Raw genomic sequence first — 25,394 nt, 5'->3', positions numbered from 1 at the left:
GCGATGTGTGCGGTGAACAAATGCTTGTAATGTTCGCCCATCGTAAATGAAAATCCTATAAGCGATAAGCGATGTGTGTTGTTCATAAATCATTGTAATGGTCACCCTCTGTGAATGAAAACTGCAAAATAGATTTGTGATGTATGCTGTAAACAAAGGCGTGTAATGTTTGCCTTTCATAAATGAAAATAGTTATAAGCAATAAGAGATGTGTGCTGTTCAGAAATCATTGTAATGCTCACCCTCCGCGAATGAAAATCGCAAAATAGATTTGCGATGTATAGGTCAACAATGGCATGTAATGTTCGTCCTTTATAAATGAAAATGCTATAAGCAATAAGAGTTGTTTGATGTTCAGAATACATTGTAATGCTCACCCTCCGTGAATAAAAATCGCAAAATAGATTTGCGATGTATGCGATAAAAAAAAGCTTGTAATATTCGCTTGGCATAAATAAAAATAGTCCACAACGATAAGAGATGTTTGTTGTTCAGATTTAGGATAATGTTCACCCTCCGTGAATGAAAATCGTAAAATAGATTTGTGATATATGTCGTCAACAAAGGCTTGTAATGTTCGCCTGGCGTAAATATAAATAGTCCATAGCGATAAGAGATGTTTGTTGTTCAGATTTAGGGTAATGCTCATCCTCCGTAAATGAAAATCGCAAAATAGATTTACGATGTATGCGATCGACAAAGGCTTGTAATGTTCACCTTTCGTAAAAGAAAATCCTATAAGCGATAAGTGATGTGTGTTGTTTAGAAATTGTTGTAATGCTCACTCTCCGTGAATGAAAATCACAAAATAGATTTGCGATGTATGCGGTCAACAAAGGCTTGTAATGTTCGCTTTTCATAAATGAAAATAGTCCACAACGATAAGAAATGTTTGTTGTTCAGATTTAGGGTAATGCTCACCCTCCGTGAATGAAAATCACAAAATAGATTTGTGATGTATGCGGTCAACAATGGCATGTAATGTTCGGCCTTCATAAATGAAAATGCTATAAGCGATAAGAGTTGTTTGATGTTTAGAATACATTGTAATGCTCACCCTCCGTGAATGAAAATCGCAAAATAGATTTGTGATATATGCGATCAACAAAAGCTTGTAATGCTCGCCTGGCGTAAATAAAAATAGTCCACATCGATAAAAGATGTTTGTTGTTTAGATTTAGGGTAATGTTCACCCTCCGTGAATAAAAATCGCAAAATAGATTTGCGATGTATGCGATCAACAAAGGCTTGTAATGTTCGCCTGACATAAATAAAAATAGTCTATAGCGATAAGAGATGTTTGTTGTTCAAATTTAGGGTAATGCTCATCCTCCGTAAATGAAAATCGCAAAATAGATTCACGATATATGTGGTCAACAAAGGCTTGTAATGTTCGCCTTTCGTAAAAGAAAATCCTATAAGCGATAAGTGATGTGTGCTGTTCAGAAATCGTTGTAATGCTCATCCTCCGTGAATGAAAATTGCAAAATAGATTTGTGATGTATGCGGTCAGCAAATGCTTGTAATGTTCGCCCTTCGTAAATGCAAATAGTCCACAGTGATAAGAGATGTTGGTTGTTCAGATTTAGGGTAATGCTCACCCTCCGTGAATGAAAATCGCAAAATAGATTTGTGATGTATGCGATCAACAAAGGCTTATAATGTTCAACTGGCGTAAATAAAAATAGTCCACAACGATAAGAGATGTTTGTTGTTCAGATTTAGGGTAATGCTCACCCTCTGTGAATGAAAATTGCAAAATAGATTTACGATGTATGCGGTCAACAAAAGCTTGTAATTTTCGCCCTTCGTAAAAGAAAAACCTATAAGCGATAAGTGATGTGTGCTGTTCAAAAATCGTTGTAATGCTCACCCTTCGTGAATGATAATCGCAAAATAGATTTGCGATGTATGCGGTCAACAAATGCGTGTAATGTTCGCCCTTCGTAAATGAAAATAGTCCACAACAATAAGAGATGTTTGCTATTCAGAAATCGTTGTATTGCTCACACTCCGTGAATGAAAATCGCAAAATTGATTTACGATGTATGCAGTCAATAAAGGCTTGTAATGTTTGCCCTTCGTAAATGAAAATCCTATAAGTGATAAGAGATGTGTACTCATGCAAAAACTTTCATAAGCAGTTTAGGGTTTAGTGTTTAAGTTTTAGGTTTTAGGAATTAGGGTTTGAATAGTAGGGTTTATGTTTTGGGTCTAGGGTTTAGGGTTTAGGGTTTAGGTAATAGGGTTTATGGTTTATGGTTTTGGGTTTAGGTAGTTGGGTTTATGGTTTAGGATATAGGTAGTATGATTTAGGTTTATAGTTTAGGATTTAGGCTTTTGGGTTTATATAGTATGCATTTATGGTTTCGGTAGTAGGGTTTAGTGTTTAGGGTTTAGATATTAGGGTTTAGGGTTTTGGGTGTAGAGTTTAGGATTTAGTGTGTAGAGTTTAGTGTCTAGGCTTTTGGGATTAGGGTTTAGGATTCGAGTTCAGCGTTTAGTGTTTAGGGTATAGGGTTTTGGGTTTTAAGAAGCCACTGTGATAATGATATATCAATCATTGTCTTTGCGAATGATAACGATACATAATATCACGATTTGATGAGCTTTGTGTTTTAGGTTTTTGGGTTTTGCGTTTAGGTATTTGAGTTTAGTCTTTAGGGTGATGAGCTTTGTCTATATGAACGATATATCCTGTCACAGTTGCAAATCGATATCCCTGCAAAGATTTATCCTATCGTGATTTGTTTTGACGAGCTTTGTCCAAGTTAAGGATTTTCCTACCATGATTTACACAATGACATATAAAAGACCAAAAAGAGTTTGAATGTCAAATCCAAACGAGATGTGCTATTGTGATTTGACTGCTACGTCCTATCGCATTAATTAATTTTGTAAAAGGTAGATAAAATGACATTTTTTTAATTTAATTAATGCAGAATGTAATTTATTGGCTCGCGCTTTTTGAAAACTGATGTTATTTTTTGAAAACTGGCGGTCAGTGAAACAATGTTTCCTTTATATATGAATGACACGTCACACAGGTTCTAGATGGTGTGGGTTCGCTTTGCTTCGTGAACAAGGAACCGACAAACCGACTATTCTTTCATAAATGACGTGTTCGTGAATCAAACATATAACTTGTTTCATCGTAATTGTGGTATCGATATCGACTTCTAATAGATTTTATGTACTCTACAACACAATTATGTATAAAAAAATTTGTAAGACTGTATACAAATTATGTAAATATCTCTAGTTCAAGATTTTCGGTAGAGGAAATTGGATTTAGTGTTTTGGGTCACGATCTTTGTCTATGTGAACGATATAGCCTATCACAATTTATAATTTCATACCGATTTAAATCATAGTTGTAAATCGATTTCGCTGCTATGATTTGTCTGATCGCGATTTGTGTTGACGAGCTTTGTCTAGTTAACAATTTTTCTATCGCGATTTACACAATCACATATAAAAGATGCAAAAGATGATGAAAAACAAATCCAAACAAGACTTGCTATCATGATTTGATTTATTCGTCCTATTGCTTTGATTAGTTTTGTATAAGGAAGATGAAATGACATTTTTAACTTCATTATTGCGCAATGCAATTTATTGGCTCTCGTTTATGGTAACTGGCGTTATTTATTTGAATACTGGTGGTCTGTGAAATGACGTTTTCTTCATATATGAATGATACATCGCATAAGTACTGGATGGTGTGATTATCCTATACTTCGTGAATGAGGAACATACAAACTGACGGTTCCTTTATAAACCTCGTGTTCATGAATCAAACATATAACCAACTTCATCGCGAATGGGGTATCAATATCGATGAAGGAGACAACGATAGATACACGACCAACGATGGCAACTCAGGCGTATATTGTCTAAACATTGTGTCCATTTTCTTTATAATTTGTCTCTTTTATGTCGTTTATGCGATTTGTGTTGTGTATTGTATAATGAAATTTCATTATCGTTTATTGAATATTTTGCTAATGTTAGTGGAACATCCACCAAAAAAGTTGGGCGAAAACTTAGCAAATCACTTCAAGACAACATCAATTGGCTGCAAGATGAATTCGTAGAAGGGAACACTATCAATAATTTTGTTTGTATGGAACCACTATCAGTTATCTATTTATGTATGCCATGGGTATGTATGTTAACAGGTTCATATTTGTTGCAAATAGACTATATCCGATTTCATCAAGTATATTAAAAGCAATGCAACAAGCAAAACTAGAAGCATCCTGAGTCCATATTTCATAGTATATCGGTTCTCTTTTATGTTTATTTTGGTTTTTGATTTACTCTTGTTGCTTTGTGTTTTAACATTGCTATTATCACTGTTTTGGTCAATAGAGTATCGTACGTCGATTGCCAAACTCCATTGGATTTCACGATGGACTACCATACTGGGTTAATGATGATCATTGCGGAGACTTTTGATCAAGTGAAAAAGTAAGTGAACAAACCTCTTGTGCAAGGTTACAACATAATAGTCCTAACACCATTTATATGATGGATTTGCAAATATTGATTCCTACACTCTGGCAATCTGAAAAGCATTGAGTCTTATACGTGACAGATTTACATGAAAAACAACTATGGTGTTACAATTCGTTGGACTTATACAGTGGTTTACAACTTAAAATTTCACATTTCATAACATTTCATCTATAAGGGTATTGTATCATGTATGGTGGTCAATAATTTACTTATGCATTAATCACAAGTCAGTTTCGTCAAAGACATTTTGGGAGTCGACGTTAGCGAGTGGATCTTTCGCTTTGCACACCATGCTCCTTTACAAAATAATGGCATCGATTATGGCGTATTTGTAATAAAGTATATTGAAGCTATATACAATGGTCGAGAATCTTATTTCGACACTGTATGCGCTTTATTATCTTCTGTTATTAGGGACTCAATATATATATTGGTGCCACATTACATTTTTGTTACTTGGATTCCTCACAAAACTATGCAGAAAATTGATGGCGTTTCTAATTGCGAAAGAGAAAATAACTCAGTCGGCAAGAATACCTAAAAGACAACAAACGACGAGACCCCCCACACAGGAGTAATTTGATGTGCATTGACTTCCAGTAGATTTTATAGACTATACAACCAACTTTTGTATAAACAATTCTTGTAGACTATATATACAAATTATGTAAATATCACTAGGTTCAAATAAATAAAATTTCAATTTCACTAAATACGCCAATAAATTGGACTATTATATGACACTTCTCATCAACACCAGTTTGACTAACATTATCCATATCCAGCAGTTCAATCTTTGCTTGTCTCCTCCATCTTCGCATTAAATATGACTCATGTATTTCTTGTATCTTCTCTTGATTAAGTGCCTTTAATGCATGACAATATAAAATACCTTTGCACTCATACATTTTGCACGTATATTCAACTTTTTTGTTGTCAACATTATACGTGACATGTGCTTATTATCTTTTCTGATGCTCTTCGCCCTCCCATAAAGTATGGTATTTGTGCATATTCTTGGTTTGCATGAGTCCTTCTATGTTGCAATTCATGACATGTATAACCTCTTTCTTAATCCATTCAAATACAGTTAGTGCATACAAATCTGGATGTCGCATCAATATTTTCATGCACAAAGTTACAGGGCGTGTATTGAAGCATTTCATATCTTATTCAAGCTCATTTTGTCTTATACCGTCTACAAATAATTCATATTGTTTCATGAAGCGAAACATTGTTAAACATGAATACAAGGTTTTCTTTAGCGTGGCATGTATAGATTCAGCTCTTTGTGTGCTTATCATACCTGCACAAAAGTATTGTCTTCCATATTCCAATGCCTACTTCTCTTTTTATGCATATAAATTTTGTAACCACAAACAATCTTCAAGGTTGTATATCTGAATCATTTCCTCTCAATCTGACATAAATGTGACCTCGTCTACGCTCTCAAGTACACACCTTGTAAACTTTTTGTCAAACCCTGTTTTCTGATTAAATATGTGTCATATATTTTTTGCTGCATTTTGAAAGATATGCTACAAACATAGGTGATGATGTGCATCTGGCCACACATGAAACACTGTAGCCGCAATTGCGTGATCACCATATGTAAGTACAACTTCAGGTTGCTTCCCATTCATTTCCTGTGTAAATACTCTGAACAACCACTCAAAGCTTTCTTTGGTCTGAACATACAAAAAAGCGCCACCTAATATATAACTCTATGAGTGATGGTTCATTCCAACAAACTGCATAAATGACCATTGTTCAATATTAATCTTCACTGTCATATAAAAAACAGGCACATCATTGAAGCATTCATAATCTACTCTTGACTTTGAATATGCCCAAAACATATTCACAACATATCCATCTTTATCCAATTGCATTGCACTAAAGAAACCAGGGTCAATGCTTGATTTCTTCTGTAAGTAATCAACCAAAAAATATATTTCTCTATTTTTCATGTTATCTGTCCTCTTCCTTCTCAAGTGATTTCTTAGATCCATAGGTGCGAATAGCACATGCTCGTGACCACCATCTATGTGCACAAACAAATTGTATGTCTTCTTTGGTGCAATGCTGGCGCTATCAGCTATTTCAGCCATTGCAGCATGCACTACAATTATTTTACGATGTGACCTTAATATATGAGTTATAAATAAAGCAGATAAATCATGATTATGATCACTGATTAAAGTATGAACTACATATTTCTCATTTGGAAGTCTTCTTAACACCATTCTCGCTGGGCATTCACATCTTGATTCTGACATGCTCCTTGTTGGATTTCCAATTGATTTCTTCCAACCTTTCTTAGAACAAACATATGTCTTTCTCACCATGACACTCTATGCATTTTTTGACCAAGAAAATCTTCTAACACTGAAGCCAAATTTTAAGGCATAATCATTGTAACATTTATATGCAACATCCTCAGTATTAAACTCCATTCCTTCTACGAGAACAGAGTCAGGTGTACTATTATGTACATTCTCAGTGCCTGTACCTTTATCAAGTGTATTATAAGGATCGTCTACCTCATTATCGAATTGCATTTTTTCTACTGGAACATTCAATTCAAGAGTGAATTCAGTGCTTGCACCCTTGTTATCATGTGCATCATTAGTGCACGTGTTCACTTCTTCAGGTGTGTCATTAATATATATGTTCACTTCTCCATATCTTTCAAATGATTGAGATAGACCATCTTCATTACAACCAGATGATAAGCTCACCACTGTTATAATCAAGATATCAATTTGCGTTAGCAAGCGCATACGTTTACTACGATTTATTCAGGATGCATATAACAAGAGATATCAATAAGGTTAAGCAAGTCAAATAAATGATTTAATGAATCATAGTATAAAAGCAACTGCGGTTTGTAAAGAAACGACATGTCGTACATGTGTGTTGACGATAGTGCTTTCATTATATCAACGATGTTGTGAAGCGAGTTCAATAGAAATCGTTAAATGAGCAACGATTTGAATACGGAAATCGCCACCGCAAGCGCGTAAAAATGTATTTATGCACACACACGTTTTAAAAGTCTTTTTACAAATATCTTACAAATATATACTACAAAACACATAATATCTTATAAATCGATATACATATCGCATAATATATTACAAATTGATACGGCAATTCAGCATAATACCTTACAAATCGACACTACAAAACACATAATATCTTACAAATCGATAAATATATCACAAAATTTATTACAAATCGATATGGAAATTCAGCATAATAACAAATAAATCGATATTAAAAAACAAAACAATATCTCATAAATCGATAGTATGCTATTAAAACCGCGATTTGAGATATAATTAGGGGTGGCAATCAGGTCGGGTTGGCGGGTCAGCATACCTCAACACGAACCCAACCTATTTATTAAACGGGTCGACTGTGGCAAACACGAACCTGACCCATTTATTAAACGGGTAACCCGACATGACATGGTTAACTCGTTTAATAAATTAGTCGGGTCAGGTAAGCGTGTTGGCGGGCGAGTTAGTGGGTCGGGTTCGAGTAAACGGGTTGGCGGGTAAGGTTCGAGTAAAAGGGTTGGCGGGCGGGTAGGGTAAACAGGTTGGTGGGCGGGTTGGCAGGTCGGGTTTGAGTAAATGGGTTGACTCGCCCGCCTAACCCGTTTATTAAACGAGTCAGCCGGGTTGGCGGGTTGGCATACCCCTAACACGAACCCGACCCGTTTAATAAACGGGTTAGGCAGCTCGATCTGTTTACGACACGAACCCATTTAAGCCAAACCCAAACCCGACTAAGAAGCGGGTTGGCGGGTCGTGTCAGATTTTTCCACCCCTAGATACAATGCATATACTGAGTGAATGGAGGATACCGGATGGGGTAGAGACCCTTCCTCGCATTTGTAAACAAGCATTCTTGTCAACAGGTCCCAGCGTCTTACAAATATCAATAAGTTTCCAACCATCAAAAGGACAAGATTCACCTGCAATAACAAAATAATGCTTTAATGACACTCAAGACGACATACGTTCTTCAACAATAGCATGATGACATGGAAGGGTACTCACGACGCCTTAATGGCACTGGGTGAAATGTTTGTGCTTCAATGCTTTCTTCCATAATGCCTAACGACAAAGAAAAAGAAGAGAAGACTGTAAAAAGAGATGACCGACAAATTTGTCTATGACGCCCACGGGAATATTTTGTCATTGGCCGATTGCACCAATGATCGAACCAATCGATCACGAATACGGGGATATTTTGTAACACAAGGCAGGGACGAGAAGGCAACAATGTGTTGTAAAACAGGCTAAAAAATAAGGTGGGAACCTCGACTCGAGACGACGGCAAAGTTTGTGTTATCAAAGGAAGCTCCTGTTACAGCAGTTGGCGCAAAAGTTTACTGCTTAGGGCGAAAATAAAACATTTGGACTTTGAAGAGTTAACATAATACTTTCTGGATGAAGGTTTTTTTTTTGTCCTTTTCTCGAACCGCCGTTTCTCTTCTTTTGAATAGAGGATATTTTTATAATTTTCTTGAGCCATCGTTTCATGACGAGCATAGCAGGAAATGGTACTTAAGTCTTTGCAACCACACCAAATTCTGATGCTAAGTGATGCTGACATAGACGGGGATACGAGCTCTACTAGCTCTTATACATGGCACTAATTGGGACCCCCGAACACGAGATGTAGCTAACGGTCATCTTCGGGGGAGAACGCACACCACCCTTCTTGAGTTGCTCCTACCTAGGGGTGTCAATGGGTCGGAGCTCCTAAATGGGTGATTTCAAACCCAGATCTGACTAAGTGACTGACCAAAATTTTCACAAAAGAACCATATAAGATTTGCATAAATCAGGCCTGGTTCATACTGTAAAAAAATCTTTTTTAAGTTTTTGCATTGAAAATTTGCGGATCTTAATCAGAACTAGGGTTGAACCTGGATTTGGTATAAAATTTAATAGACCATACCCGACCCATTTAGTAATCAAACCTCATTTATCCAACCAGGATAGTTAATAGGACCCTCTTCTTTGTAACCAAACTCTGACCTTATAGGGTTGGATACGGTAGGAATCAGGTTATAACTGACCCGTTGACACTTGACACCCATATGCTCCGATTAAACTCATTTTTTTTCTCTCTCTCTAAAGAATTGCTTTTGGGGAGATCACCCGGTCACCTATTCAACCAATCTTGTGTCACTGGCCGATTGCTTCAACCGACGACTTCACAGCCTTAATGGACATCACAAGAATCCAGTGGCACTTTTGAAATCTAATGCAGAAGTAATGGTAAGGTCGTAATTGCACTTAATTAAAGCATATAAATAGAAAAAAGAATATGAAAAGAGAAAATGGATAAATAATAATTAAGAATGGCAGTGGACTGGGGATAATGGGACCTGCCCCGATTGTATCGGAGATGGAGGACGAGAATGATTGGACTTATGCTTTCTGTTAGTAAAATAACTAACATACTTTCGAAGATGATATTGGATCGGGAAGAAACAGGCCTCCGTCATTTGGATCAGGAATACAGGACATAAAACAGAGATAGAGGTTAAATTCAAACCCGTTCGGAAAAGAAGGGAAGGATGGAGAATAGAATTTTGAGACGGGGCAGGAGTGAAAAACTTGTCCCTGCCTCCGCACCGGACCACTGCCATCCCTAATAATAATCCCAATTAAAGAAGGGTGGGTGGTGGCCTGGTGGGGTGTCCTCCCTAGTCTCAGCCTCAAAAACAGTTTGCCTAGTTGTCCCCACATCAAGTGAGTGTGAGAAAGTGGTCCTTCAACTACCCAACTAATAAGAGAGCCTTAGCCCCTCTCCCTTCAACCTTAAGTCATCCTACCCAGCCAGTTAGGTAAACCCTTTTCTCTCTCTCCAATTGCCTTTTTTTTGTTGTTGTATATGTGCTAAGGTTGACCAAACTGTTGGGGTTCTTTTACACATGGTGATGGGTATGACCAAGGTTAATTTTAGTTGTTTTGGGCACATGAAAGGTATCAAACACATATTCATGTAGAACACCTGATGTGTGGTTGTCATTATTTTTCTTACATAATATATATCTATTTTTTTTTTCACTTTGATTTTTTTCTCTCTTTTGTGTTATATTTCATTATATATAATGACAACCAGGGTTTAATAACTAATTTTCATGATACCTAGGGCGTGTATTTACTGTGACAGAGGATGAGTAGTTTCCTAAACAAGGGTTTTGTAGGCACCCAGTAATATGTCAAACCACCGTGTCATGAAACCAGCGGCTTTTTAATACAAAATATATATTTTTCCTTTATTTGCTTATGCTGTACGCATATTTTGGGGTGTTTACCTGATGGAGAAATTAGGGTTAGATCTGCTCAAATTCTGGTTCCGATATTCTTCAATAATAATGAAATTGACTTTTTCAGATTTCCCATGTTTTTGTTTTGACACGATTTTTGGAACTTTGGGCATTTTTGAGGCAAACCATTATCGTCAATAGAATTGGGAATAGAATTGTTAAGTTTTCTAATCTTTCCAAAATTTTGAAGGTACCCAACAATTGAAAACAACGATTGAACGATTTGGAGTAGTGGGCTGCGCAAAAATAGGTGAGTTGCAATGATTAATTCGAGAGATTTGACTGTGATGCACAGTTTTTGGTATTTGATGTTCTTTAATTTTGTCTCTCTTTTACTGATTTTAATTATATACATGCGTGTGTCTCGTATTGTATGATTTGTTATTCACTATGAGGAACCACAATTGGAAAATGAAATTGCCCCCGTTGATGTTAAACGATCGGTGAATAGATGCCCTTGTATGCATAAACTGATGCTTTGATTTTCTGTGATTAGTAGATCTACATCAAAGGATGTGCTGTTGGGTATTTGGTGGTGGTGTTATGATGGATTGCATGATTTTAGTGGTCTACAATGATTTGATTTTTGGGTTTCTTATTAGCTTTCAAGTTTCTGCAAGAGCGATGAGATTCATGTCTATCGACTAATTATGTGATTTTAGTTGAAATAGAAAAAATCTCGAACAAAATGGAGATAATTCTGGTTATGAGAACTCTATGGGTACCCCGTAAGGGAACTGCCACATTCTTCCCTTAACTTTTATTCTGCTTCCTATTTTTCCTCGTTTTCTATATGCATTCTGATGAATGTTTGATGTCACTTTTGTTAAATTAATGGCCAAAGCCTACTGCTGCAAAGTAGGTGGTGGTTTCATGGAGACTTTTGTTCCATATATTGCTAGAATCCTTAGTTTTGGTGATGTCATTAGGCTTTTATAGGACTTTTTACAATCTTCTTAGAGTAAAAATGATGGTTCTAGTTATTCCATCTGATGGTGTTTAAGGAAAGGGTTCAATATCATGGTAGTTTGAAAAATTATTAGGTTTACGATCTTCCAGTTGAAGTATCATTTATGTTTCAGACGTTAATTAGCTAGATACCACGTAGCCAAATAACTTGCAAGTTATGATAGTCACATAATCTCTATTCTGTTAGGTTGAATGTAATTGAGTTGGGCTTGCATTGCTATAATTTCTCCAATGTTTTGGTTGTTCTTGTCATGGTTAATCCAGAGTTCCGCATTAATGTGTTATATGTGTACATGAAATTGTTCATTCTTAGCTCTGTGATAGACAATTTTGGATATCATCCAATACATCCAAAAATGCAAAAGCTTTTGGTGAGGTAGCTGCCTTTCTTTTAAATTGAACCCTATACGGACAGGTAGCAGAGGTAAGATGAATGAGAGGGATTCTTGCCTACATATTGCACATAAGGGTCTTCTATGCAGGCAACTCATGTATGAGATGCATGGTTGGCTATTCATAGATCGAAAAGGCTAGACAAATGCTCCATGTATGTCTAGCCCTAGGCAGGTGCCTAGATGACATAAGGTAGTCCCTGAAGGAGGTGGACAATCACCTGGCTTTTAGCACCTCATTACAGTCAAAGATGAATGCTTTGCCTTGTCCGGCCAAGTGCCAAGGTGTGCTTTGAGTGCAGTTGTTCTTTGTTTTGTTGCCCATCTGGCTTTGTAATACCTTTTTTTGTCATATAAGACAATTAAAGACAAGACATAGGTTTTTAGGCTGTTTCATTTTCCATCTGTCATGAGAACATCAAATGTAATCACATAGATCATGCAATGTCCACTGTGGGGGTTTATTCTTTCTTTCCGGTTTTTGGTTTAGGTCTGGGTTATGAGTATACATCTTTTAATTGTATTTGGTTTCATTATTTGCTTGACTTTGGTTGAATTGAGCATAGATCTATCTAGATCCATTAGGGTTTCTAAGTGTCCAAGTCAGAAGAAGTCTCTAAATACTTATTGTGATGGAATTCATAATTAGGGAATTGAAGTTTCGCATGGGCCAAGCAATTGGTTGTGGAGGTTAGGATTCTATTGAAGCAATCCTAAATCGTTCTGCTCTCACTCTTACTCTCTTGGACGATCTCTGAGAAGTATCAATTGGTATCAGAGAGTTGATCCTCAGCAAAAAGATGATGAATGGGGAACTCGAGTTGCAGACTTTGGTGCAATAAGCCCCTTGCAACATTGGAAGTTACAAGGTCTGGTCTAAACTATGATGAAGGCATGCCAAATGTTTGATGAAACACTTCTTTGGTGTGGGGACTGTTTAATATTATAGACATACTAAGTGCTTGATGGAACACCCCAGTTTGATCTTGTTCCATACCAGCTGGAGTAGCATGGAGAGGGTGACCAGCAACTTGGGCGTGAACCCCCACTATATCTAGCGGGGGACCAGCCGGTTAGTTGTGTGAAACCAAGTTTGTCAGACTAGGAAGCAGATGCGGGAAACGATACAGGAAGCGGAAGCAAGAAGCGATGCATTTGAAAATGTATAGGAAGTGGGAAGCGATGAATACAAAAAAAGCAATATAAGAATTGAATGAGAATAGAAATGGAATGCAAATAAAAGCTAAAATAAAAGTGACTATTCTTAAATTTCAAGATTTTTTAGTGTAATAATTAAATTTTTAACAAAATCTATAAATGATGACTGCCAATTTAGAGAAAGCACATGGAAGTGAGTGAGAAGCGTGAGAGAAAACACAAAAAATATGAAAAGTAGAGTGAGAAAACATATAAGAAGAGTAGATGAAGCATGTGAAAAGCATAGGAGAAGCGTGGGAAAATTGAGATTCCCATCAAGCTTCGGAAGTGACAAAGCGAGTTTCCGGAAATCGGGCTTCCCACCTATTTAAGAAGCTTCCGGTAACTCTGTGTGAAACTCAAGTGCTTTCCTTCTCATGTTCTTGTTTGCAATAGTCCAAGTGGATGCGACAACAATGTTAGGCCGTGAAGGTTCGTGTTTGCATGAAGTCACCAGTTGTTTGCAGCTATAATGGGTGTGGTGTGGAAGACAGTTTCTGGGGATGTTTAAGTCTTGGCCTAGGAGTTTGGATGCCACAATTGGTTAGATTGCAGACACCATTAAAAAAGGGCTGGATTCTTGCACGGAGGGAACCATGGAAGGCTTCTATTTGCCCCTAATCCTATCTTGGACACCAAGCAACTGTAATGGATCCGTACTCAGCTCAACCAAACTCAAACAGATAATTGGTCCAAATACAATCAAAGGACCTATACTCATACCCAAAACACAAAACAAATGCCCTTAGGACGGGCAAGAACCGTAAACACCTAAAGTGGACGTGCTGTCATTCCACCATGATTGTGTGCATGCCTTGCCCTCAAGCTGTGGTTCTTTAGTTTGGTGTCTCTTCTTTTGGGGTATCTATTCGCCCTCATTGTCTTCATGCATGATCCAGTTGGTCAGTTCATCCTTGGGAGCACAACCCATATTGTAGTCAGATTTATAATTAATGAAAGAAGATTCTTTTGACCAAGCAATTGCTTTTGGATGCTATGGTTCCCTTGAAGCAACCTTAAATTGTTCTTACTTCCTGCTTTTTCTCTTGGATAATCTCTGAGGTCATAGAATATGGATTTTTTTTTCTTTCCTTCATTTTGGTGGTTGTTTTTAAGAACTACAAGAGAAAGTCACAGGAAGACATCCGATGACATACATACATTGATCATGAAAGCAAATCTTGACATGGAGGTTAGAATTGTTATTCTCTTAGTAAAGATTTGGCATTAGATTTTGAGTGTCGATTCCAAGTCTGAAGCTATATTGTTAACTTAATGCCTAAACGTGTTGCTTCCGACATAGGAAGAGCTGGATTAGACTCAGACTAAGATAGTTAAACTTTTATGAATCTGTATACCATAATTGACCTGACTAAATCAGAAACCCATTTGTCAATAATCCAACTTCCCTAGTATACAGAACTGAGAAAAAGCAAGCCTATGGGAAATAGGTAGATTCACCTCGGATCCATCGATGATTTGGTTAACTGTCGGCATTATTTTCTGATTCTAATGCTACTCTAACCATGCACACATACATACATTGTCAGCATCTAGTTTTTAGCTTTGTTCATACAACATTTTTTTTAATCTATGGCCAACCATGATACATTTATCGGTGTCTGATTAACAGAACTTTTCATTCTGGGTGTTTAGATGTCCAAAGCTGTAATCCACTCTTAAGTATAGTAAAGGAAGTTGATTATAAATGAGGAAAGGAAAAAGAAAGTGGAAAAGGAATAACTAATCTGGCTTGGATGTGTTGTCATTGTAGCTGGTAGATGTTTTATGACTTTTTGAGCCGAATAGAAGATGTGAAAATTTCAGCTTTACCTGTTGGCAACTTTCCTTCAAAAAAACATAGATCATATTTTAAGATTTCTTGTTAGCACTTTAGTATGAATGCTTAATGGTGCATTAAATCTTTTTATAGCTGCAAACATAATTCTCATGTTGTCTTTGGTTGACATTGTGACACTTAACAGAAAAATTCTTCTTGGTTCAGTGTATCTGGTATCAGGAAATATGCAATGATGACACATTTTTCTGAAATAGTGGATGTGTCACTGTCTTTCCGAGAGCACTAGCATCGAGGACTTTTTATGGATATCAAACTGATTTTTTTGTTGCATGCTTGGCCTTTGGTAAGATGTCCTCAATTGTCGTACAGTAATAGATGTTATTCTACTGAAATGCGTCTCTAAGACAGTTTGTGGTTGTGTTTAGGTACTCTTCTGTAGCCTCTTTGTCTAATAATAATGTTTTCCTTGTTGGACTTGTCAGTTATGATGGGTACACAATGTATTGAACCTCACATTGGTGAAGGAGAATCTGGGAGGCCTTTTTCTCCACATGGCTTTTTATCACTTACATCATTCACCCTGAAGAAGATTCATAATGATGCTGAAATGAGTTCTGTATCTCCACTAGATGCAACTCTTGTAAACCAGGCAGATATGGATACTGAATGCAGCACCAGCGATGATGTGAAGTTCACCAGGTGTCTTAGGCGAAGGTCTTGGATAAATTATGGGATGTTTGATGTAAGCTCAGATGAGGAATGTGACATGGAGCCATTGAACCTGGTGAGCATCTTGTATCTTGTTATGTCTTGCTATGGAAGTTTTATTTATTGTCAGTGGAGATTATAAAAAAATTTCAGTAAGCAGAGGTATAAGATTTTAGAGTACATAGTTTCTTTATTCTTGTAACAAGTGTTTTGTTTTCTTCCTTTTTTCATTTATCTTTTTTTTCCCTTCTCCAGAACCACTCTTCAAAGCCTCCTCTACCAAAAGGTGTTATTCATGGGTGTTCAAACTGTAGCAACTGCCAAAAGGTTGAGTTGTTGACAATGAATGTGATATCTACTGTTTTTTTTATCTTGTTTTATTTGCTTGTCTTTGTTTAGTTTCTTGATTGAGTTCACTTTTAAACAGGTAGTAGCAAGATGGCATCCGGAAGATGCACACAGGCCTGTCATAAATGAAGCTCCTGTATTCTACCCCAATGAAGAGGTTTGTTGGCACTTCTGAGTTTTTTAGCTTGTGTTTCTGCATGTTCAAAATGAAAATCAATTTTCTTATGAATATTATGAATTTTATTTCTGAAGAGATGTTTATAATCACTTTATCCAGGAGTTTAAAGATACTCTGAAGTATATTGCAAGTATACGACCAATGGTGGAACCATATGGAATTTGCCGTATTGTCCCACCTCCTTCATGGAAACCGCCATGTCCTCTTAAGGAAAAGCGTGTATGGGAAAATGCTAAATTTGTGACACGAATTCAACAACTCGATAAACTTCAAAATCGAGAACCTATGAGGAAACAATCCAGAATTGTGCATATAAAGAAAAAAAGGAGGAGGTGCTTGAGAACAGGGACATCCTGCCACCATAATGATGCAGGAACCACAGATGTACGTGAGGGCCTTAATGAGGATGAGAGGTTTGGATTTCTACCTGGCCCAGAGTTCACTCTAGAATCTTTTGAGAGGTATGCAGATGATTTTATTGGGCAGTACTTTGGCATGAAGGATACAGATCCACTGTCAAGCTCAAGCCAGGGTCAAGCTAAACATCAACAGGAACCATCCGTGGAAGATATTGAGGGTGAATACTGGCGGATGGTTGAGAAGCCAACTGAAGAGATTGAGGTAACTGAGATGGTTTCTTGCTTTCTTGCCTCTAAACATTCTTTGGATGTAAGCTATAATGTCTATCCTTCCTTTCTAGGTACTTTATGGGGCCGATCTGGAAACTGGAGCATTTGGCAGTGGGTTTCCTAAAGCATACTCTGGTTCAAGGAACAATGAGTCAGATGCATACGTGAGATCTGGTTGGAATTTAAATAACTTCCCCAGGCTAGCAGGATCTGTGCTCTCTTTCGAGAAAAGTGATATTTCTGGTGTCCTAGTGCCATGGTTGTATATAGGGATGTGCTTTTCATCATTTTGTTGGGTGAGTTCTGTTTCATTAGGCCCTTTACATGATACAGCAAGTAGGTTATCCAGTTCCATACACATTGAAAATAGTTCACTTATTTCCTATGTGCATGATGTGACATTTGCATATTAGGTTTCTCTTAATCTGACCTTGGAGACGGGGTACAAGATTTTGGATGCAAATGCATTCACCCTTTACTGTGGAAAGAGCCTTACCTTTTCTTTTTCTTCTGTCACAGCATGTTGAGGACCATCATCTTTACTCACTGAACTACATGCACTGGGGTGCTCCAAAATTGTGGTACGGTGTCCCAGGAAGTCATGCCTTGAAACTGGAGGCAGCCATGAAGAAGCATCTACCTGACCTGTTTGAAGAACAGCCTGACTTGCTTCATAAGCTCGTGCGTAGTAAATTGTTCATAAAATAATTATGCAATTTCAAATTCAGCAAGATTTGCACAATAGGTTTATGCATGTTATTCTTCCTTGAGGTTGAATCTTAGCATGACATAGGAATGTTTCTTTTGCATTAAGGGAGAACATTCTGGAATGGTAATGTTGACTGTTGTGCATGAATAAAGTCTTCATACTCTTTCATTTTAGTAACATTGCTGTCACCCCTTACAGACAAGAGGATAGCTGGTCTTTTTGAGGCGAACCATTGAGATTGGTGTTGCAGATTATTATTTAGATTAGAGATGGATATTACAAGCAACAAATTGAAATGATTGAAGTTTTCTCATTTGAAATTGTGTTAGGCCTAATTCCTATTAATGTATGTATAAAATTTTTGATAACAACAAACAATATCTAGTTCTGCCTATGTATCTCTTTGCAAAATTAAGAAGTATTTTTATTATGATCATGAGACAAACTTGGCATAACTTGAGCTTGTAATGATCTAAGCTTGAACAATCTAAGCTGTAGCAGGGATTGATCCTTAAAAAGCAGAGCTGAAAGAGGGGGAGTTTGACTTTTGCTGGCCTTAAAACTAAATTCACTTTTATTTGTTTTTCCACTATTTCTTTCATGTTCTTTCTAGTTCAGCTGTGTATAGTGATGATGTCAAAGGCTGAGAAAGTTTTAGGTGGTTGGTCTCTACTAACAAATGTTTCATTCATTATTATTCACAAAGGGTGGGCTGCTACTTTACGTAGCTACTTTCCTTGTGAGGCTGATGTTAATGTGTTAGACGCCTAACTAATACATTGAAAGGCCTTAGGGTGATTAAGGTGTGTAAAGTCAAACCCTTAAACCACCATGATCCTAATCTACCACTAAGCTCTACAGCGGACGTCCTTGGCAGCCCAATCTAGGATGACTGTCACCAAAAAGCCCTAGGGTGATTAAGGTGCGTAAAAGTCAAGCCCTTAAACCACAAAGTTCTAACACGATGACTATGCAATATGTTCATGGGGAAGTCTTTCAAATAGTTGCATAGCTGAAGGACTCTTGTAGGTACTGCAGTGCACAGGGATGTAAGAGCTAAGATTAGGCAGTTGGATCTTGGCACGGTGTTCTCATGGATTAAGTTTATTAATGACTTTAGGATCAATAAGCTGTCATTTATATGAATATAGAGAAAAAATTTCAGCTATGTGCCGAAGTCGTGCCCTTGCATTGACATTACTTGGATGGACGAGTTTTATCTATATGGTGGTGAAGCATACATTGCATATAGATTACTTGAAGCATTTTCTTGCACTTGTTTGTTAATCATTGCCCTTCTCTTTTTGGGATTCCACTATAATAACTTTTGAATTATGAATTTTCTTTTCTTTTGCTTCTATGTAAAAGAAAAGGCTGACCAGTTGATAGAGATGAAGGACTTGGATTGAGCTGAATGTAAAGCTGACTCTAGTGGACACCTGTCTAATCCCTTCTTCAGTCCAAATTATGACACTGTTGGCATGGGCACGGTAGCCTTTGAGAATCCAAAAAATGAATGCTAGAAGATAATTTATTAAGCCTTTAGAATGATTATAAATCATTGTGGTTTCAATTATGTGACTCGTGACTGATATATTACTGGAGATACACACTTGGGTTGCTACGTGGGTGACATATTTTCTGATGTCCTTTTGCAGTGATTGTATTATAAATCATTATGGTTTGAATCATGTCATGTCTCCTGGAGACACACACTTGGGTTTTGCTATGTGTTCAATCTATTTTTCTAATGCCTTCTTGACCTCTGAATTTATTTTACTTTTTATTTCATTGAACAGGTCACTCAACTTTCACCAGCGATTTTGAAGTTAGAAGGTGTACCTGTCTATCGATGTGTTCAGCGGTCTGGGGAGTTTGTTCTCACCTTCCCTCGGGCTTATCATTCTGGTTTTAACTGTGGGTTCAATTGTGCTGAGGCAGTGAATGTTGCTCCTATTGACTGGTTGCCAAATGGACAGAGTGCTGTGGAACTTTATTCTCAGCAACACCGTAGAACATCCCTGTCTCATGACAAGTTGTTACTAGGGGCAGCACGAGAAGCTGTTAGAGCTCTATGGGAGCTCCACTTTCTGAGAAAAGAGACTCCTGGCAACTTAAGATGGCAAGCTGTTTGTGGAAAGGATGGAATTTTGACAATGGCATTGAAGGTAAACATTTAAGAACATTAGTGTTATTTGATAGTGAGATTTTGTCCTGTAGAATGTGCTTTTGTGCTAAACTGAATTGAGAATTATTCTTGAATCTTCTTTTCTTACATAGACCCGTGTGGACATAGAGCGTGCCAGAAGGCAGTTTTTCTGCAATCCTACACAGTTTATGAAAATGGATGTGAATTTTGATGCTACCAATGAGAGGGAGTGTGTCATATGCTTTTATGATTTGCATCTCTCTGCAGCTGGTTGTGAATGTTCTCCAGATACATTTGCATGCTTAAATCATGCAAAACAATTATGCTCATGTGCTTGGAGTACAAGATTTTTCCTCTTGCGTTATGAATTAACTGACCTAGATATATGTATTGAAGCATTGAGAGGGAAATTGAGTTCAATACACAGATGTGCAAATTTGGATCTAGGACTTTCTTTGAGTTCACATGTCACAAAGAAGGAGAAATCCCAGGAGTCTGAGAACAGAAGTGCATTAGTTGGCAATCTTTCCTTTGAAGAGACAAAGCCAGAAGAACAAAAGCCAGTAGATGATGTTTCATTGAAAAATACTGCTAATGTTCATCCCCAGCAGTTAGAAACAAACAAGCCTCTCGTACAGCCAACCTCTTTTGGCAAAACCAAAATGAAAGATCATACAGTACAGAGCACAGCAGAACTGGTTGGGGACAAAGCATGTCATTTACCATTACATCCAGAACTAAAAGCTTCTACAACTGAGTTGGCTTCTAATGCTCAAGATTCTGTTTTCAAACAGGATAGAGGGGAAATGTCTGACTTGAATGAACCATCTCAAGTAAGGTGTGAAGATGGTGTAGCTTTTTCTGATCATGATGTTCGTGAACTAAGTTCTCCTAGCCATTCCAAATTAAGCAGCCATAAGTTGCAGATTAGTGATGGGCTCTCAGTTCCAAAGCTACCAGTGGAATCCTTCCCTGTTTGCCAGTTTTTAGAAGAGGACACGTCCTATACTAAGCTCCCTGATAACTCTATTAAAGTGCACAAAAGCATATTCTCTGCTTCAGTTACTGTCAGTAAATTGAGTAACTCAGAAAGTAGTAAGTCTAGATCAAGCACACCTCACAGAAATATTATTTGTCTTAGTGATGACGAGAATGATGATCAAGCTGAAAAGGGATGTGGTTCACTTATCCAGGTGAAAGTGGAAGAGTCCACCACAAAAGATGTGAAAGTTTTAGAAAGGTTTATGACAGTTGAGAATAAAACTGATGGCAGTAATTCTCAGAAAGACCAAGTTTCTGGTATCCTGGAGACTGATGAATCAACTGTGGTCAATGGGAAACCTAAACAGTCTGGTGTGCCAACTAAGACTGTGGCTAGCCATTCATTCCGAGAGGCTGTAAGTTCCCATAGAAAAGATGAAAGCTGCAAGGGTAATTTGAGTTCTTCAAGTAACCTTCAAGATTTGTCATCAGAAAAAGGCCTTAACAAACAGCAGCTTGCGAATAAAGGTAGCAATGGGAACTACCTTCACCCTTTGCAATTGAATTCTTGTGGTAACTTAAGCAATGTGCAGAAAGGTGAAAATGTTTCTGATCCCACCACCATTGAAATGAAAAATGGGTCCTGTATGCAGTCTCCAGTCTCATCAAGTCGATCTATTGTTGTACAAAATCTGAATAGAAACTGCCAAAAGGGTCTTCGCATTGCAAAAGTGGTAAGGAGGTTCAACTGTACTGTAGAGCTGCTGGATTTTGGACTTGTGGTCCCTGGAAAGGCATGGTGTAACAGGCAGACGATATTTCCCAAGGGTATGCTGTGTTATGTTTGGAGTTTTGTACAATTATATTGATAAGAATGTACTTTTAGGCAGTTCTATTCCTTTTCAACCTTTTCTTCTTATTTCCTTAACAGGGTTCAGAAGCCGGGTTAGATACCTAAGTGTTCTTGATCCAACACAAATGTGTTACTATGTCTCAGAAATCCTTGACTCGGGAAATTCTTTACCACTCTTCAGGGTAAATTGCTTTTCTGCTCCATGTTTCTGTTTTAAAGATGTAAAGCATGAGCTACTGCTCTGGTTGCTTTTGGTTTCTTACATATTTGTCTTTGTTGTTTCCACACGACTGTTATTTTAGTTTTTAAATCTTTCAATTTCTTACTATGCCATGCTTGCGTATACGAGTGTCTCTATAAATCATTTCTAAGGAGTTTCATAAATCTGTCACTAAGGGATTTGGATTTGGTTTTCTCAAATCACACCCATGTAAATCCAAAAGTAATTTTTGAAATCCAAGGATGAAGAATTATATGCTACCCAGAGGCAACTCTCTCTATTTACAACTTTGTAATGTTAAGTTAGAACAGAGCTGAGACGTGCTGCTTCTGGTTTAGATCGAGTCTGTTAAGTTAGAACAGAGTTGGGCTGAGTTCAGATGCTTTGCTTTTTCTTTCATACCAACTTGGTCGGCTACTGTCTTGGTAACTTCGATCATTGATGAACATTGTCTGCACTCTGCAATCCTTGGTGGCATTTCTCTAGCACCTACTAATCCTTGTTAGTAAGGGGTATATGTGTATGATTCACGACACTTTTTGGTAACATCAATGCATTAACTGCAAGTTAAGAAATTGATTTTGAAGCTATGCAATTTGGTTTTCAAAGTTCCAGAGTCCTTCAACATTGACTTGGAAGGAAGAAAACTCGTGTGTTTAATCTGCTAAGATGAAAAAAGGTCTGCTCTACAGCCATGGATCAGAACCTTCACAATAATCCCTAATAGGCAAAGATAGACCTATTAAGATGACTTTGAGGTGATGAATGATAACAAGACAGTTTTTTCTTCTAGCTTTTTAGCAAGAATACCTTCAGTATCTTGCAATGATACGGATAATTGTGAGTCTCAGTGAAGCTAACTTCAGCATAATCTCCTAGATGTGTAAAGTTAGAAATGATGGATGTTCTGTTTGATAAAGGTAAGGATAAGATTTCTGTTTGATAAAGTTGCATACACACACAGTGTGTGTGTGTGTGTGGAATTTTGAGCAGCATCAGATTCTTACCCATGCTTTGTACAGCTTGTATTTGGAGACTGGAGAGTAGTGGCATACTGGCATAGAACTGCATCTAGTTACAAACTGAAATGTGCCACATTGTTGACATGAAGATCTTGACTGGTATCCAGAAAATCGCAGTTCTAACTTTTCATCAGCTAATATGTAATTTCAGAGTTTTTTAATGCTGAGATCCATGATGTTTCACTTCTCTATGCCACCTAATGTTGTACTCAGGACTGATGAGTGGATGATGTGAAATTATGAAATTATAAATTTATGGAGGTCTAGCATTGTTATGTGACTAATTTTCTTATTCTGGAAATCAGGTTATGGTAGAGGATTGTCCCACTGAGGTCTTCATACATGTTTCTGCCAGTAAATGTTGGGACATGGTACGTGAGAAGGTGAATCAAGAGATTGCTAGGCAACATAGCCATGCTAAACAAAACCTGCCTGCCCTACAACCTCCAGGATCGGTTGATGGATTTAAAATGTTTGGGCTTTCATCGCCATCCTTTGTTCAGGTAGATCTGCTTAACTTTTTTTTTCCAGTTCAAAGTGTTTGGCTGTAAATCAACTAGGTTTCTTTTGTCGTTTGAATTTCTTTTTCCACCGAAGTGAAGGAGATGCTGTTTTTTTAGTAGCAGCTCACTGATCTATTTTATGTACCAAATGTGTGTTAGAATTTTCCTTAGGTGACCATATGGACACATCCTCCTGTGGTTGAAAAACAAAAAAATCCCATCCATGTATATGAAATATTGTTAAGTATGAGCATTCCTGCACATTACAACTGAAAATGAACATGCAAAGTGGCAGTTACTGATTGTTCAACAAGTTATGATCTCTCTCTCTCTCTCTCTCTCACACACACACACACACACACACACACTCACAACTAAAAATATGCATTCTATGCTGTGAGGACCGGTTATTAGTTTGAATAATTTCTATGATTTCATCTGTGACATGGGCATTTTCCTATGAACACTTTATACGAATCTCATCCCAACTTGAACATCCTTTTGGTAGGGTAGCCTTTGTTCTTAAGTTACATGTAGATCTCCTGTTATTGCGGCTGCCTTAGTATTTTGAGTCCTATGCTGGGGGATATGTGTATGTATATGCATATTACTTATTTTTTAACAGGAGTTTCCAGTTTTTGGAGTTTTGAAAATATTGTGAATACATAACTTGCTAGTGCTATCCAAAACAAAATGTTGGCTTGTAATTCAGTATTTGTCTAGGGTGACAAGTGTTGGTGAACTTGTTATTGTTCACTATAAACCATGGACATCGTATACACATATTCATGCATCCTCATGTGCATGTAACATGCAGAGAGAGAGAGAGAGAGAGAGAGAGAGAGAGAGAGAGAGAGAGAGAGAGAGATCATTTGAAGGGGAAAAATTGAAGGCACAAAGAAGCATGCTGCGAACTGGTTGGAGATTTTTTGTGAAGATCAATTCTATTGGACCAGCAGCATGGTGACAGCATTGTGTTTCTTCTCATCATGATGCTGTGTTCAACTGGAAAAAGAAGATGGACAGTAAAATGAAAAATGTGCACTCTTCTGCATAATGATGATTACTTGGTGTCTTGAGCAGAAATAATTTTTTGTTTTTTTCTTGGTATCTGATTGTCACAGAAAATAGTGTCTCTCGACCCTGATCATTTATGTTTAGAATATTGGAGCAGTCGACCAAGTGATCAAAATCCAGAGAAAGCTCTTACAAAAAGTTCATCTGAGGATAACAGAAACAACATAGACTCTGAGCAGATGGCCTCGGACGCAGTAGGATGTATCCTCAAAGGCCTGTTCAAGAAAGCAAACCCTGAAGAACTTAATGCCCTGCATCATGCTCTAAGCAACGGAAATCCATCCTTTGATAAGGGCACGGTAATGCAGGCTCTCAAGGAAGAGATTCAGGAACGCCAAAGGCAGGTCTAGTGATGTTCACATTCTTCCACTTAAAGGATATCTCGATCAGTAATTTTACTCTCTCTCTCTCTCTCTCTCTCTCTCTCTTTGTTTAACCATAATTTTGTGGCATGAGGGTCCAAGATGTTCTGAGAAATAGTTGCAGCATATCGACCTCTAAGGGACATTGTCCAAATGTACAGATTGACAGTATTGAGTAAATGAATCAATGCAATGGATCTCTCTCTCTCTGGTTTTCGGTGCATCAAGTATCTGCGTTCTCAACTGTTGGGCTCTGTTGGGAACCTTGCATTGAGATCTAAACATCATTTCCATGTGTTACCAAAATATGGTGTTGAAGTTGGAGCTGCCAAAAACACTCTTGTTAATCTTGTTAATGGTGTTTAAATGTGTCGTTGGGGCTGCCAACTCCATTCTTAATGCAATGTTTTGGCAACA

The 25,394-nt window shown here is 37.5% G+C and overlaps 1 protein-coding gene across 2 annotated transcripts; it reads left to right on the top strand.

Moving 5' to 3' along the window:
- The first annotated feature begins 10,852 nt into the window (after positions 1 to 10,852).
- LOC149817471 (putative lysine-specific demethylase JMJ16) lies at positions 10,853 to 25,189 on the top strand. Of its 2 annotated transcripts, XM_089984758.1 has the most exons (13): positions 10,853 to 11,129; positions 15,443 to 15,581; positions 15,721 to 16,022; positions 16,202 to 16,273; positions 16,374 to 16,451; positions 16,572 to 17,093; positions 17,173 to 17,397; positions 17,621 to 17,782; positions 19,610 to 19,978; positions 20,091 to 21,768; positions 21,872 to 21,975; positions 23,341 to 23,538; positions 24,663 to 25,189. In XM_089984758.1, exons 3-13 carry the CDS (start codon positions 15,723 to 15,725, stop codon positions 24,963 to 24,965), a joined length of 4,011 nt encoding a protein of 1,336 aa, XP_089840884.1. In that variant the 5' UTR covers positions 10,853 to 11,129; positions 15,443 to 15,581; positions 15,721 to 15,722; the 3' UTR covers positions 24,966 to 25,189. The 2 variants fall into 2 exon arrangements, with proteins under 2 accessions (XP_089840884.1, XP_089840883.1); XM_089984757.1 differs by lacking the exon at positions 15,443 to 15,581 and having other exon boundaries at positions 11,032 to 11,129.
- Positions 25,190 to 25,394: the final 205 nt, after the last annotated feature.

The sequence above is a fragment of the Nuphar pumila genome, chromosome 13, assembly GCF_984573655.1.
Source record: "Nuphar pumila chromosome 13, dmNupPumi1.hap1.1, whole genome shotgun sequence".
Lineage (NCBI taxonomy): Eukaryota > Viridiplantae > Streptophyta > Magnoliopsida > Nymphaeales > Nymphaeaceae > Nuphar > Nuphar pumila.
Note: the sequence above shows the minus strand (reverse complement) of the source record. Positions and strands in the feature narration are given on the sequence as shown.

Coding starts and splice junctions, on each gene's coding strand:
- LOC149817471 (XM_089984758.1), top strand. CDS start 15,723: ATGATGGGTACACAATGTATTGAACCTCACATTGGTGAAGGAGAATCT. Junction 16,274..16,373: donor ACTGTAGCAACTGCCAAAAG/GTTGAGTTGTTG, acceptor ACTTTTAAACAG/GTAGTAGCAAGATGGCATCC. Junction 23,539..24,662: donor CATCGCCATCCTTTGTTCAG/GTAGATCTGCTT, acceptor TGATTGTCACAG/AAAATAGTGTCTCTCGACCC.